At 41.7% G+C, this 17,485-nt stretch overlaps 1 protein-coding gene across 1 annotated transcript in view; it reads right to left on the reverse strand.

Annotated features, from left to right (window-relative positions):
- vipr1b (vasoactive intestinal peptide receptor 1b) overlaps nucleotides 1-17,485 on the reverse strand; it is a 295,279-nt gene that overhangs the window by 246,679 nt on the left and 31,115 nt on the right. The window contains exon 2 of the mRNA XM_045221440.1: nucleotides 335-454. Coding sequence (XP_045077375.1) covers nucleotides 335-454 — 120 coding nt within the window. The remainder of the gene's footprint in view (nucleotides 1-334; nucleotides 455-17,485) is intronic.

A 17,485-nucleotide genomic window follows, 5' to 3' on the forward strand; every position in this document is an offset into this window, starting at 1 on the left:
TGGTGGGAGAAGTAATGTTTACCTTTATGTTTGACTGCATGGTGGGAGAAGTAATGTTTACCTTTATGTTTGACTGCATTGTGGGAGAAGTAATGTTTACCTTTATGTTTGACTATATGGTCGGAGAAGTAATGTTTACCTTTATGTTTGACTATATGGTCGGAGAAGTAATGTTTACCTTTATGTTTGACTGCATGGTGGGAGAAGTAATGTTTACCTTTATGTTTGACTGCATGGTGGGAGAAGTAATGTTTACCTTTATGTTTGACTGCATGGTGGGAGAAGTAATGTTTACCTTTATGTTTGACTGCATGGTGGGAGAAGTAATGTTTACCTTTATGTTTGACTATATGGTCGGAGAAGTAGCTGAAGTATTTAGGACACTTTATGGTGATGACCTCTCCCACCCTGGCAGACGGCCAACAGGCGATGATATCCCACATCTCCTGGCAACCTGCCCAGAGAAAGAGAGACATGAACATTAGGATTACTGTAGACACACATATCATCCTGTCTGTCCATGGTGTTGGAGCCAGATTACATCATCCTGTCTGTCCACGGTGTTGGAGCCAGATGACAACATCATCCTGTCTGTCCATGGTGTTGGAGACAGATGAGAACATCATCCTGTCTGTCCATGGTGTTGGAGACAGATGAGAACATTAACAACAACAGAGAGAGAGTTATCCTGCCAACTATACCACATGGTCTCAGACAACTACACACACATGCTACATTACATACTCAAGAGTAGTTCTGTGTGTGTGGATATTTTTAACTATACTTGAAGACCAGAAGTCCCCACAAGAATAGTAAACAAACAAATATTTGACCAACTGGGGACATTTTGTTAGTCCCCACAAATGCTACTTCTAGGGGGTTTAGCTTCAAGGGTAGAATTTTAGTTTTTAGTTTTTTTGTTCGCAAATACAGTGGGGAAAAAAAGTATTTAGTCAGCCACCAATTGTGCAAGTTCTCCCACTTAAAAAGATGAGAGAGGCCTGTAATTTTCATCATAGGTACACGTCAACTATGACAGAGAAAATGAGGAAAAAGAATCCAGAAAATCACATTGTAGGATTTTTAATGAATTTATTTGCATATTATGGTGGAAAATAAGTATTTGGTCAATAACAAAAGTTTCTCAATACTTTGTTATATACCCTTTGTTGGCAATGACACAGGTCAAACGTTTTCTGTAAGTCTTCACAAGGTTTTCACACACTGTTGCTGGTATTTTGGCCCATTCCTCCATGCAGATCTCCTCTAGAGCAGTGATGTTTTGGGGCTGTCGCTGGGCAACACAGACTTTCAACTCCCTCCAAAGATTTTCTATGGGGTTGAGATCTGGAGACTGGCTAGGCCACTCCAGGACCTTGAAATGCTTCTTACGAAGCCACTCCTTCGTTGCCCGGGCAGTGTGTTTGGGATCATTGTCATGCTGAAAGACCCAGCCACGTTTCATCTTCAATGCCCTTGCTGATGGAAGGAGGTTTTCACTCAAAATCTCACGATACATGGCCCCATTCATTCTTTCCTTTACACGGATCAGTCGTCCTGGTCCCTTTGCAGAAAAACAGCCCCAAAGCATGATGTTTCCACCCCCATGCTTCACAGTAGGTATGGTGTTCTTTGGATGCAACTCAGCATTCTTTGTCCTCCAAACACGACGAGTTGAGTTTTTACCAAAATGTTCTATTTTGGTTTCATCTGACCATATGACATTCTCCCCAATCCTCTTCTGGATCATCCAAATGCACTCTAGCAAACTTCAGACGGGCCTGGACATGTACTGGCTTAAGCAGGGGGGACACGTCTTGCACTGCAGGATTTGAGTCCCTGGCGGCGTTGTGTGTTACTGATGGTAGGCTTTGTTACTTTGGTCCCAGCTCTCTGCAGGTCATTCACTAGGTCCCCCCGTGTGGTTCTGGGATTTTTGCTCACCGTTCTTGTGATCATTTTGACCCCACGGGGTGAGATCTTGCATGGAGCCCCAGATCGAGGGAGATTATCAGTGGTCTTGTATGTCTTCCATTTCCTAATAATTGCTCCCACAGTTTATTTCTTCAAACCAAGCTGCTTACCTATTGCAGATTCAGGCTTCCCAGCCTGGTGCAGGTCTACAATTTTGTTTCTGGTGTCCTTTGACAGCTCTTTGGTCTTGGCCATAGTGGAGTTTGGAGTGTGACTGTTTGAGGTTGTGGACAGGTGTCTTTTATACTGATAACAAGTTCAAACAGGTGCCATTAATACAGGTAACGAGTGGAGGACAGAGGAGCCTCTTAAAGAAGAAGTTACAGGTCTGTGAGAGCCAGAAATCTTGCTTGATTGTAGGTGACCAAATACTTATTTTCCACCATAATTTGCAAATAAATTCATAAAAAATCCTACAATGTGATTTTCTGGAATTTCTTTTCTGGATTTGTCTGTCATAGTTGACGTGTACCTATGATGAAAATTACAGGCCTCTCTCATCTTTTTAAGTGGGAGAACTTGCACAATTGGTGGCTGACTAAATACTTTTTTTCCCCACTGTATATATATAAATATATACAGTGAGGGAAAGAGGTATTTGATCCCCTGCTGATTTTGCACGTTTGCCCACTGACAAAGACATGATCAGTCTATAATTTTAATGGTAGGTTTATTTGAACAGTGAGAGACAGAATAACAACAACAAAATCCAGAAAAACGCACGTCAAAAATGTTATAAATTGATTTGCATTTTAATGAGGGAAATAAGTATTTGACCCCTCTGCAAAACATGACTTAGTACTTGGTGGCAAAACCCTTGTTGGCAATCACAGAGGTCAGACGTTTCTTGTAGTTGGCCACCAGGTTTGCACACATCTCAGGAGGGATTTTGTCCCACTCCTCTTTGCAGATCTTCTCCAAGTCATTAAGGTTTTGAGGCTGACGTTTGGCAACTCAAACCTTTAGCTCCCTCCACAGATTTTCTATGGGATTAAGGTCTGGAGACTGGCTAGGCCACTCCAGGACCTTAATGTGCTTCTACTTGACCCACTCCTTTGTTGCCTTGGCCGTGTGTTTTGGGTCATTGTCATGCTGGAATACCCATCCACGACCCATTTTCAATGCCCTGGCTGAGGGAAGGAGGTTCTCACCCAAGACTTGACGGTACATGGCCCCGTCCATCGTCCCTTTGATGCAGTGAAGTTGTCCTGTCCCCTTAGCATAAAAACACCCCCAAAGCATAATGTTTCCACCTCCATGTTTGACGGTGGGGATGGTGTTCTTGGGGTCATAGGCAGCATTCCTCCTCCTCCAAACACGGCGAGTTGAGTTGATGCCAAAGAGCTCGATTTTGGTCTCATCTGACCACAACACTTTTACCCAGTTCTCCTCTGAATCATTCAGATGTTCATTGGCAAACTTCAGATGGCCCTGTATATATGCTTTCTTGAGCAGGGGGACCTTGCGGGCGCTGCAGGATTTCAGTCCTTCACGGCATAGTGTGTTACCAATTGTTTTCTTTGTGACTATGGTCCCAGCTGCCTTGAGATCATTGACAAGATCCTCCCGTGTGGTTCTGGGCTGATTCCTCACCGTTCTCATGATCATTGCAACTCCACGAGGTGAGATCTTGCATGGAGCCCCAGGCTGAGGGAGATTGACAGTTATTTTGTGTTTCTTCCATTTGCGAATAATCGCACCAACTGTTGTCACCTTCTCACCAAGCTGCTTGGCGATGGTCTTGTAGCCCATTCCAGCCTTGTGTAGGTCTACAATCTTGTCCCTGACATCCTTGGAGAGCTCTTTGGTCTTGGCCATGGTGGAGAGTTTGGAATCTGATTGATTGATTGCTTCTGTGGACAGGTGTCTTTTATACAGGTAACAAACTGAGATCAGGAGCACTCCCTTTAAGAGTGTGCTCCTAATCTCAGCTCGTCACCTGTATAAAAGACACCTGGGAGCCAGATATCTTTCTGATTGAGAGGGGGTCAAATACTTATTTCCCTCATTAAAATGCAAATCAATTTATAAAAATGTTTATATGCATTTTTCTGGATTTAATTGTTGTTATTCTGTCTCTCACTGTTCAAATAAACCTACCATTCAAATTATAGACTGATCATTTCTTTGTCAGTGGGCAAACGTTCAAAATCAGCAGGGGATCAAATACTTTTTTCCCTCACTGTTATATATATATATATATATATATATATATATATATATATATATATATATATATATATATACACATGCATACATATACACATACATATAAATACATATACATACATATATATATATATACAGTGGGGAGAACAAGTATTTGATACACTGCCGATTTTGCAGGTTTTCCTACTTACAAAGCATGTAGAGGTCTGTAAATTTGATCATAGGTACACCTCAACTGTGAGAGACGGAATCTAAAACAAAAATCCAGAAAATCACATTGTATGATTTTTAAGTAATTAATTTGCATTTTATTGCATGACATAAGTATTTGATCACCTACCAACCAGTAAGAATTCCGGCTGTTACCATTAGTAACACAGTACGCCGTTAATGGATTAAAATCCTGCAGCACACGCAAGGTCCCCCTGCTCAAGCCAGCGCATGTCCAGGCCCATCTGAAGTTTGCCAATGACCATCTGGATGATCCAGAGGAGGAATGGGAGAAGGTCATGTGGTCTGATGAGACAAAAATAGAGCTTTTTGGTCTAAACTCCCCTCGCCGTGTTTGGAGGAAGAAGAAGGATGAGTACAATCCCAAGAACACCATCCAAACCGTGAAGCATGGAGGTGGAAACATCATTCTTTGGGGATGCTTTTCTGCAAAGGGGACAGGACGACTGCACTGTATTGAGGGGAGGATGGATGGGGCCATGTATCGTGAGATCTTGGCCAACAACCTCCTTCCCTCAGTAAGAGCATTGAAGATGGGTCGTGGTTGGGTCTTCCAGCATGACAACGTCCCGAAACACACAGCCAGGGCAACTAAGGAGTGACTCCGTAAGAAGCATCTCAAGGTCCTGGAGTTGCCTAGCCAGTCTCCAGACCTGAACCCAATAGAAAATCTTTGGAGGGAGCTGAAAGTCCGTATTGCCCAGCGACAGCCCCAAAACCTGAAGGATCTGGAGAAGGTCTGTATGGAGGAGTGGCCCAAAATCCCTGCTGCAGTGTGTGCAAACCTGGTCAAGACCTACAGGAAAATGTATGATCTCTGTAATTGCAAACAAAGGTTTCTGTACCAAATATTAAGTTCTGCTTTTCTGATGTATCAAATACTTATGTCATGCAATAAAATGCAAATTCATTACTTAAAAATCATACAATGTGATTTTCTGGATTTTTGTTTTAGATTCCGTCTCTCACAGTTGCAGTGTACCTATGATAAATATTACAGACCTCTACATGCTTTGTAAGTAGGAAAACCTGCAAAATCGGCAGTGTATCAAATACTTGTTCTCCCCACTGTATATCTCACTAGGTTAAGGTTAGAATTAGTGTTAGGGTTAGAATTAGGTTTAGGGTTAGGGTTAGGAGCTAGGGTTAGGGTAAGGGTTAGGGTTAGGTTTAATGTTAGGGGTTAGGGAAAACAGGATTTTGAATGGGACTGAATTGTTGTACAATACTTTTTGCGACTGCACTTGAATAAACTTTCAAAGTTCTTGAAATGTTCCTTATTGACTGATGTTCATGTCTTAAAGTAATGATGGACTGTCGTTTCTCTTTGCTTATTTGAGCTGTTCTTGCCATAATATGGACTTGGTCTTTTACCAAATAGGGCTATCTTCTGTATACCCCCACTACCTTGTCAAAACACAACTGATAGGCTCAAAGAAGGAATGAAATTCCACAAATTAACTTTTAAGAAGGCACACCTGTTAATTGAAATGCATTCCAGGTGACTACCTCATGAAGCTGGTTGAGAGAATGCCAAGAGTGTGCAAAGCTGTCATCAAGGCAAAGGGTGCCTATTTGAGCAATCTCAAATATAAAATACATTTTGATTTGTTTAACACTTTTTTGGTTACTACATGATTCCATATGTGTTATTTCATAGTTGTGATGTCTTCACTATTATTCTACAATGTAAAAATAAAGAAAAACCCTGGTATGAGTAGGTGTCCAAACGTTTGATTGATAGTGTACATTATAATATTTTTAGTACATACATTATAATATGCATACACAAAAATGTATGTACGCATGACTGTAAGTCGCTTTGGATAAAAGCATCTGCTAAATGGCATATTATTATTATTATTATTATGTACTATAGGATGTATGTATCCATACATTATAATATGTTATAGTACATACATTATAATATTATAATACATAGATTAGAAAGTACACAGAACAAAAATATAAACGCAACATGTAAAGTGTTGGTCCAATGTTTCATGAGCTGAAATAAAAGATCACAGAAATGTTCTCCTTTGCCAAGATATTCCATCCACCTGACAGGTGTGGGGTATCAAGAAGCAGAGTAAACAGCATGATCATTACACAGGTGCAATTTGTGCTGGGGACAATAAAAGGCCACTCTAAAATGTGCAGGTTTGTCACACAACACAATGCCACAGATGTCTCAAGTTTTGAGGGAGCGTGTAATTGCCATGCTGACTGCAGGAATGTCCACCAGAGCTGTTGCCAGATAATTTAATGTTAATTTCTCTACCATAAGCCGCCTCCAATGTCGTGCCAAATCGATGGCAATTTGAATGCACAGAGATACCGTGACGAGATCCTGAGGCCCATTGTCGTGCCATTCATCCGCCTCCATCACCTCATGTTTCAGCATGATAATGCACGGCCCCATGTCGCAAAGGATCTGTACACAATTGCTGGAAACTGAAAATGTCCCAGTTCTTCCATGGCCTGCCTATTCACCAGACATGTCATCCATTGAGTGCTTTTGGGATGCTCTGGATCGACGTGTATGACAGCGTGTTCCAGTCCCTGCCAATATCCAGCAACTTCGCACAGCCATTGAAGAGGAGTGGTAAAACATTCCACAGGCCACCATCAACAGCCTGATCAACTCTATGAGAAGGAGATGTATCGCGCTGCATGAGGCAAATGGTGGTCACACCAGATATTGACTGGTTTTCTGATCCACACACTTTTTATTTTTTTTAAGGTATCTGTGACCAACGGATGCATATCTGTATTCCCAGTCATGTGAAATCCATAGATTAGGGCCTAATGATTTTATTTAAATTGAGTGATTTCCTTTATATTTCCTTGTTGCATTTATATTTTTGTTCAGTGTACAGTAGATAAACCATACCTATGACAGGAAGACTCCTCACACATATTCAGGTTTCAATCAAGATCAACAGATATGACTGACACTAGAGAGAGAGAGAGAGAGAGAGAGAGAGAGAGAGAGAGAGGAGAGAGAGAGAGAGAGAGACAGAGAGAGAGAGAGAGAGAGAGAGAGAGAGAGGGGGAGAGGGAGAGGGAGAGAGAGAGAGAGAGAGAGAGAGAGAGAGAGAGAGAGAGAGAGAGAGAGAGAGAGAGAGAGAGAGAGAGAGAGAGAGAGGGGGAGAGGGAGAGGGAGAGAGAGAGAGAGAGAGAGAGAGAGAGAGGGGGAGAGGGAGAGGGAGAGAGAGAGAGAGAGAGAGAGAGAGTCTATTGTAAATACAACCCATATTTATGTTTATTTATTTTCCCTTTTGTACTTGAACTATTTCCACATCTCTACAACACTGTATATATACATAATATGACATTTGAAATGTCTCTATTCCTTTGGAACTTTTGTGAGTGTAATGTTTACTGTTCAATTTTGTTTATTATCTATTTCACTTGATTTGGCGATGAAACATATGTTTCCCATGCCAATAAAGCCCTCTGAATTTAACTGAATTGAGAGAGACAGAGAGAGAGAGGGGGGAGAGGATGGGAGAGGGGGAGAACGAGAGGGAGAGAGAGAGAGGGAGAGAGGAAGAGAGAGGGAGTCCTGTTTGAGAGTCATTTTCACAGATTAAACCCAGACATCCACATTCTGAATAATGAAAATATATATGTTTCATTGAGATATCATAGAGATAGAGATATAGAGATACAGTGCATTTGGAAAGTATTCAGACCCCTTGACTTTTTTTCACATTTTTTACGTTACAGGAAGGTTCTCCAATCTCCACAGAGGAACTCTAGAGCTCTATAGAGATAGAGATATAGAGAGATACCATAGAGATAGAGATATAGAGAGATACCATAGAGATAGAGATATAGAGAGATACCATAGAGATAGAGATATAGAGAGATACCATAGAGATAGAGATATAGAGAGATACCATAGAGATAGAGATATAGAGAGATACCATAGAGATATAGAGAGATACCATAGAGATATAGAGAGATACCATAGAGATAGAGATATAGAGAGATACCATAGAGATAGAGATATAGAGAGATACCATAGAGATATAGAGAGATACCATAGAGATATAGAGAGATACCATAGAGATACCATAGTTAGAGATATAGAGAGATACCATAGAGATAGAGAGAGATACCATAGTTAGAGATATAGAGAGTTACCATAGAGATATAGAGAGATACCATAGAGATAGAGATATAGAGAGATACCATAGAGATATAGAGAGATACCATAGAGATAGAGATATAGAGAGATACCATAGATCCAGGCTCTGTCGTAGCCAGCCGTGACCGGGAGACCCATGGGGCGGCGTGCAATTGGCCCAGCGTCGTCCAGGGTAGGGGAGGGAATGGCCTGCAGGGATGTAGCTCAGTTGATAGAGCATGGCGTTTGCAACGCCAGGGTTGTGGGTTCGATTCCCACAGGGGGTATGAAAAAAAATTTATGTAAGTCGCTCTGGATAAGAGCGTCTGCTAAATGACGTAAATGTAAATGTAAAATAGAGATAGAGATATATAGAGATAACATAGAGATAGAGATATAGAGAGATACCATAGAGATATAGAGAGATACGATAGAGATATAGATATATAGAGATACCACAGAGATATAGAGAGATACCATAGAGATACCATATTTAGAGATATATAGAGATACCACAGAGATATAGAGAGATACCATAGAGATAGAGATATAGAGATATACCATAGAGATACCATAAAGTAGTGGCCGTCAAAGACATACCAGCAGACATGTGGGAAAAGCAACAGAACAACACATCGTCTAGAGCAGGGGTATTCAACTCTGACACTACGAGGTCTGGTATAAATACCCACTGGAGCAGGGGTATTCAACTCTGACCCTACGAGGTCTGGTATAAATACCCACTGGAGCAGGGGTATTCAACTCTGACCCTACGAGGTCTGGTATAAATACCCACTGGAGCAGGGGTATTCAACTCTGACCCTACGAGGTCTGGTATAAATACCCACTGGAGCAGGGGTATTCAACTCTGACCCTACGAGGTCTGGTATAAATACCCACTGGAGCAGGGGTATTCAACTCTGACCCTACGAGGTCTGGTATAAATACCCACTGGAGCAGGGGTATTCAACTCTGACCCTACGAGGTCTGGTATAAATACCCACTGGAGCAGGGGTATTCAACTCTGACCCTACGAGGTCTGGAGGCTGCTGCTTTCTGTTCTACCTGATCATTAATTACACCCCCCTGGTGTCGAAGGTCTAAATCAGTCCCTGATTAGAGGGGAAGAAGGAAAAAGCAGTGGAACTGGATTTGAGGTCAAAAGTTGAGTTTGAGGGGTCTATAGTTAAACAGACTCATGTAGGTCTATACATGTCACTATAGCATAGAGGCAGATCCATATCTCATCATTAAACTGAAGAGGTCCATATCTAATCATTAAACTGAAGAGGTCCATATCTCATCATTAAACTGAAGAGATCCATATCTCATCATTAAACTGAAGAGATCCATATCTCATCATTAAACTGAAGAGGTACATATCTCATCATTAAACTGAAGAGGTCCATATCTCATCATTAAACTGAAGAGGTACATATCTCATAAATAATTAAACTGAAACCATTTTCAGGTCTTGTCATAGATTTTCAAGCAGATTTAAGTCAAAACTGAAAAACTCAGCCACTCAGAAACATTCAGTGTCTTCTTGGGAAGCAACAGTGTAGATTTGGCCTTGTGTTTTAGATTATTGTCCTGCTGAAAGGTGAATTCACCTCCCAGTGTCTGGTGGAAAGCAGATTGAAACAGATTTTCCTCTGCTTGTGCCTGGTTTAGCTCCATTCCATTTATTTTTTATCCTGAAAAACATCCCAGTCCTTAAAGATTACAAGCATACCCATAACATGATGCCGCCACCACTATGCTTACAAATATGGAGTGTGGTACTCAGTTATGTGTTGTACTAGATTTGCCCCAAACATAACACTTTGTTTTCAGTCCAAACACTGAATTGCTTTGCCACATTTTTTGCAATATTAATTTACTGCCTTGTTGCAAACAGGATAGATGTTTGGAATATTTTTATTCTGTAAAGGCTTCCTTCTTTTCACTCATTTAGGTTAGTATTGTGGAGTAACTATAATGTTGTTGATCCATCCTCAGTTTTCTCCTATCACACCCACCATTGGCCTCATGGTGATATTTCTGCCCGGTTTCCTTCCTCTCCGGCAACTGAGTTAGGAAGGACGCCTGCATCTTTGTAGTGACTGGCTGTATCAATACACCATCCACATTGTAATTAATAACTTCACCATGCTCAAAAGGATATTCCTTTCCTACTTTATTTCTACCCATCTACCAGACGCTCTTGTCCAGAGCGACTTACAGGAGCAATTAGGGTTAAGTGCCTTGCTCAAGGGCACATCAACAGATTTTTCACCTAGTCGGCTGGGATTAGAACCAGAGACCTTTCGGTTACTGGCACAACGCTCTTAACCACTAAGCTACCTGCCACTACCAATAGGAGCCCTTCTTTGCGAGGCATTGGAAAACCTCCCTGGTCTTTGAGGTTGAATCAGTGTTTGAAATTCACTGCTTGACTGAGGGACCTTACATAAAATTGTATGTGTGGGGTAAAGAGATGAGGTAGTCATTAAAACATTATGTTAAACACTATTACTGCACACACAGTGAGTCCATGCAACTTATTAGGCACATTTTTACTCCTGAACTTATTTAGGCTTGCCATAACAAAACTTTTGAAAACGTATTGACTCAAGACATTTCAGCTTTCATTTGTAATTAATTTGTAAAAATTTTGAAAAACATAGTTCCACTTTGACATTATGGGGTATTGTGTGTAGGCCAGTGACAAAAAAACTCTCAATTGAATCCATTTTAAATTCAGGCTGTAACACAACAAAAAAGTGGAATAAGTCAAGGGGTATGAATACTTTCTGAAGGAACTAGCTACATAAAATAAATATGTAAGACTAACTAAACAACAACAACTTCTTCTGTAAATTAGATATTTCTGTATTTCATTTTCAATACATTTTGCAAAAATGTCGAAAAACATTTTTTCACTTTGTCATTATGGGGTATTATGTGTAGATGGGTGAGATGTTTTATTTAATTGAATCCATTTTAATTTAAGAACTAAATGAGGAAACAGTACTTTCGGAAGGAAACAGGAAACAGTAAAGGGGTGTGAATACTTTCGGAAGGCATTATACACAAACAATTTAAAAAGTGACCGGGAAAATAAAGTCAGGGACTTACTTCCTACAGTAATATCAGGACTGAATCCACATCACATTTTCTCCATCTGGCTTTCGGGGGTAACCTTATTTTTTAACATAGGGCTCAATGGGCTTTTATGTTTTTTTGGTTGTGCGTAATGTGCGGTAGCCTATATCATAGACTATGTATTGGATAACGGTACAATCATTTGGAATTTTTTGGGCTTGGGCTCATCAAATGTATTTAATGTAAGGCTCATCAAATGTATAATGTAGGGCTGATAAAATGTCTTTAATGTAGGGCTGATAATTATTTTATTTTTTTTGTAATTTTTGTATTTCACCTTTATTTAACCAGGTAAGCCAGTTGAGAACAAGTTCTCATTTACAACTGCGACCTGGCCAAGATTAAGCAAAGCAGTGCGATAAAAACAACAACACAGAGTTACATATGGGGTAAAACAAAACATAAAGTCAAAAATACAACAGAAAAAATATATACAGTGTTGCAAATGTAGCAAGTTATGGAGGTAAGGCAATAAATAGGCTATAGTGCAAAATAATTACAATTAGTATTAACACTGGAATGATAGATGTGCAAGAGATGATGTGCAAATAGAGATACTGGGGTGCAAATTAGCAAAATAAATAACAATATGGGGATGAGGTAGTTGGGTGGGCTAATTTCAGATGGGCTGTGTACAGGTGCAGTGATCGGTAAGCTGCTCTGACAACTGATGCTTGAAGTTATTGAGGGAGATAAGAGTCTCCAGCTTCAAAGATTTTTGCAATTCGTTCCAGTCATTGGCAGCAGAGAACTGGAAGGAATGGCGGCCAAAGGAGGTGTTGGCTTTGGGGATGACCAGTGAGATATACCTGCTGGAACGCATACTACGGGTGGGTGTTGCTATGGTGACCAATGAGCTAAGATAAGGCGGGGATATGCCTAGCAGTGATTTATAGATGGCCTGGAGCCAGTGGGTTTGGCGATGAATATGTAGTGAGGGCCAGCCAACAAGAGCGTACAGGTCACAGTGGTGGGTAGTGTATGGGGCTTTGGTGACAAAACGGATGGCACTGTGATAGACTACATCCAATTTGCTGAGTAGAGTGTTGGAGGCTATTTTGTAAATGACATCACTGAAGTCAAGGATCGGTAGGACAATCAGTTTTACGAAGGCATGTTTGGCAGCATGAGTGAAGGAGGCTTTATTGCGAAATAGGAAGCCGATTCTAGATTTAACTTTGGATTGGAGATTCTTAATGTGAGTCTGGAAGGAGAGTTTACAATCTAACTAGACACCTAGGTATTTGTAGTTGTCTACATACTCTAGGTCAGACCCGTCGAGAGTAGTGATTCTAGTCGGGTGGGCGGGTGCCAGCAGCGTTCGATTGAAGAGCATGCATTTAGTTTTAAATAAAATGTCTTTAATGTAGGGCTGATAAAATGTCTTTAATGTAAGGCTCATCAAATGTCTTTAATGTAGGGCTTTTAAAATGTCTTTAATGTATGGCTCATCAGGCTCAGGTTGCATCAGACTTGAATTTCCATGCTGATTACAGCTCTAATCAAATCCAGACATATTTATATGCTTCATATGCTTTCGAAAGACATTTCCGGTTTGGGCGGGAAATGCCGGGTTGCCCGGGAGAAAAGTATGGAACATGAAGAAAAAATAATAGGGAAAACATTCAACCCTGTTCTGTAGATGTTTGGGGCCGCTGGTGAACCTTGTTGTGCAGCATAATCAAAGTGACACTGGACTAGAGCACCTGTCTGTAGCTAGGTTATAGGTTATAGGTTATAGGTTATAGCTAGGTTATAGGTTATAGGTTATAGGTTATAGGTTATAGGTTATAGGTTATAGCTAGGTTATAGGTTATAGGTTATAGGTTATAGCTAGGTTATAGGTTATAGGTTATAGGTTATAGGTTATAGCTAGGTTATAGGTTATAGGTTATAGGTTATAGGTTATAGGTTATAGCTAGGTTATAGGTACAGACCTGCCAGAGTCTGTAGGCTGTCTGTAGCTAGGTTATAGGTTTCCATTCAATTGGTGACAGATATTCATGCAAATATTCAAAAATCTGCATAAAAACAATATGCACCTTTCATGGTTCCCTTTAGGAAAATGTGGCGCCGGACAACGTGACTGGGATTTTTTTATTTACCAGACATTTGAGAAATCTACCGGACAGCCATATGCATTCAGATCCGACCTGGCACAGTCAGCGCCATCAATAAACCAGGGATGTTGGCCAAATGAGCCACATTTACGCGTCCTTAAAAACAGCCTATAACAAATTACAAAAACACTATTCCTTGTGTTTGGATGTGTAGCATTTGCAAAACTTTATAGCCAATTTTGTGTATTGGTTTTTAGGCTACTTTCCTAAAACAATAATTGTCCACCATATGGTTCAGCTGTCGGAGATTTGAGTACTAAATGCATCAGGGCATTGCATGCATTGGCCTATAGGCTTAGACGTCCACTGTATGATATGAATATATAAACAAAGATATAGCCTATATAAAGGAAGAGCAGCTTAGGCCTAGCCCCAAAGAGATACAGAGAGAGGTAGAGGTAGGCCGGCGGCATGCTAAGGCCTAGCCCCAGAGAGATACAGAGAGAGGTAGAGGTATGCCGACGGCATGCTAAGGCCTAGCCCCAGAGAGATACAGAGAGAGGTAGAGGTATGCCGACGGCATGCTAAGGCCTAGCCCCAAAGAGATACAGAGAGAGGTAGAGGTATGCCGGCGGCATGCTAAGGCCTAGCCCCAGAGAGATACAGAGAGAGGTAGAGGTAGGCCGACGGCATGCTAAGGCAGAGAGAGGTAGCGGTAGGCCGACGGCATGCTACCAGAGAGAGGTAGAGGTAGGCCGACGGCATGCTAAGGCAGAGAGAGGTAGAGGTAGGCCGGCGGCATGCTACCAGAGAGAGGTAGAGGTAGGCCGGCGGCATGCTACCAGAGAGAGGTAGAGGTATGCCGACGGCATGCTACCAGAGAGAGGTAGAGGTATGCCGACGGCATGCTACCAGAGAGAGGTAGAGGTATGCCGACGGCATGCTAAGGCCTAGCCCCAAAGAGATACAGAGAGAGGTAGAGGTATGCCGGCGGCATGCTAAGGCCTAGCCCCAGAGAGATACAGAGAGAGGTAGAGGTAGGCCGACGGCATGCTAAGGCAGAGAGAGGTAGCGGTAGGCCGACGGCATGCTACCAGAGAGAGGTAGAGGTAGGCCGACGGCATGCTAAGGCAGAGAGAGGTAGAGGTAGGCCGGCGGCATGCTACCAGAGAGAGGTAGAGGTAGGCCGGCGGCATGCTACCAAAGAGAGGAAGAGGTATGCCGACGGCATGCTACCAGAGAGAGGTAGAGGTATGCCGGCGGCATGCTACCAGAGAGAGGTAGAGGTATGCCGACGGCATGCTACCAGAGAGAGGTAGAGGTATGCCGACGGCATGCTACCAGAGAGAGGTAGAGGTATGCCGGCGGCATGCTACCAGAGAGAGGTAGAGGTATGCCGACGGCATGCTACGGCAGAGAGAGGTAGCGGTATGCCGACGGCATGCTACGACACCGACATGCATTTCTTCATGTCAGATGGCTACTGCGTCTGTCTTACGGATATAGACGTACAGAAGGAGGGTGATTCGTTCATTTTCTATCCGAATATTTTGTATATTTAAAGAACTGGTTTCAATAAATAAATAGGCTTACAATAATAACAATGATATACAATAATAATAATGATAAAACAAATTATTATAAATAAAAGTTCCAAAATGTAATCCTATCTGAATAGGGAGCGGCACAGTCGCCTGCATTCTGCTCATCTTAGTCCACTACAATATTAAAACCTATATTAAATTCACTTTTCACTACAGGCACACTCCTTCTCCTCTAACTTTAGTTTTACTTCAATTAAAAAGGCCTCCATCTTTACAATCAACAGTAGCTCCTCTCTCCTCAGCAGCAGGCGAGGAGTGAGAGAATGGTGCAGGCAGGCTATCCTGGACAATTTGGCCTGTTACAATTTTATTTATCGGTTTTTCTTTTTTTTTTTATCGGCCAAATACCAACAATTACCAACTAAGGGAAACCCTGGAGTATTTTCCCACCAGAGTTGTGTTTCCATCAAATTGACTTGTTGCAGATAAAAGTCTGTGCGTAAATACGTAGTGCACATAAAAATACCTGTTGAGGTTAAATTCCCGTGTACCAAATAAAAAATACAAGCTAAATGGGTTTCCATGTCATTTTCAACTCTAGACCTACTGATGGTTTTGTCTCTAATGTTGTGTAGGTGCCCACTCTGGTGTTGGCCTCTAGCTAACATCTGGCAGATACAGGTATAGCCTACTAGAGGATGAGATTATTATGGACAAAAGTGTGAGATTATTTTTATTTGTCAAACGGAAGCCAAGCATCGATCATCATGTCACCAGACATAAGACCCTCGATATTTATTGGAAAGGAGCATCAAGCTCATCACCTTTCACTTTCACCACCCTGTGAAGTTCACCATAATTTATTTCATCTGTAGCCTAATAAACTGCATGATTTCCCATGATGCTGTGCTGTTTTTTTATCAGACGTCGGCTACTTGACTCACATAAAACGGTTGGATGTAAACCTGGATAATGTCAAGGTATTTTGAGGAGGCCTAAAGGAGACTTTTGAATTGGTCTAATCAGATGGGCGGCAGGTGGCTTAGTGGTTAAGAGCGTTGTGCCAGTAACCGAAAGGTCACCGGTTCTAATCCCCGAGCCGACTAGGTGAAAAATCTGTTGATGTGCCCTTGAGCAAGGCACTTAACCCTAATTGCTCATGTAAGTCGCTCTGGATAAGAGCGTCTGCTAAATGACTGAAATGTAAGATAAAACCATTGTGATTGGTTGTGTTTATACCACAAATAAAAGGTGATACATAAATATTTAGGCTATATTATGTTCTAGGTGCGTGAAGAATAGCCACTCGGATTGGAGGCAGAGTTATTATAGGAGGACTTGGGAGAACGATGATCTGCAACAGACAGCGCATTTCAGTATCAGAAGTAAACATACAGACTGTGCCTTTCTAGACCTTATAAACTGTCCAGAGTAGACCCACAACTGATCCAAATCGAATGGAATAAAACATTCAAATCACAGGGCTTTTGCACCGCTATTCAAATTACATTATCACTGCACATTACAGCCTACAGCAGAATATTGAACTCACATGAAAACAATAATAGGCTAGTCTAGGGAGGATAACTGTATTGTGGTGTTGTAGGCTAGTCTAGGGAGGATAACTGTATTGTGGTGTTGTAGGCTAGTCTAGGGAGGATACCTGCATTGTGGTGTTGTAGGCTAGTCTAGGGAGGATAACTGTATTGTGGTGTTGTAGGCTAGTCTAGGGAGGATAACTGTATTGTGGTGTTGTAGGCTAGTCTAGGGAGGATAACTGTATTGTGGTGTTGTAGGCTAGTCTAGGGAGGATAACTGTATTGTGGTGTTGTAGGCTAGTCTAGGGAGGATAACTGTATTGTGGTGTTGTAGGCTAGTCTAGGGAGGATAACAGTATTGTGGTGTTGTAGGCTAGTCTAGGGAGGATATCTGTATTGTGGTGTTGTAGGCTAGTCTAGGGAGGATAACTGTATTGTGGTGTTGTAGGCTAGTCTAGGGAGGATATCTGTATTGTGGTGTTGTAGGCTAGTCTAGGGAGGATAACTGTATTGTGGTGTTGTAGGCTAGTCTAGGGAGGATAACTGTATTGTGGTGTTGTAGGCTAGTCTAGGGGGGATAACTGTATTGTGGTGTTGTAGGCTAGTCTAGGGGGGATAACTGTATTGTGGTGTTGTAGGCTAGTCTAGGGAGGATAACTGTATTGTGGTGTTGTAGGCTAGTCTAGG

This window comes from Coregonus clupeaformis, chromosome 7, assembly GCF_020615455.1.
Source record: "Coregonus clupeaformis isolate EN_2021a chromosome 7, ASM2061545v1, whole genome shotgun sequence".
NCBI classification, from domain to species: domain Eukaryota; kingdom Metazoa; phylum Chordata; class Actinopteri; order Salmoniformes; family Salmonidae; genus Coregonus; species Coregonus clupeaformis.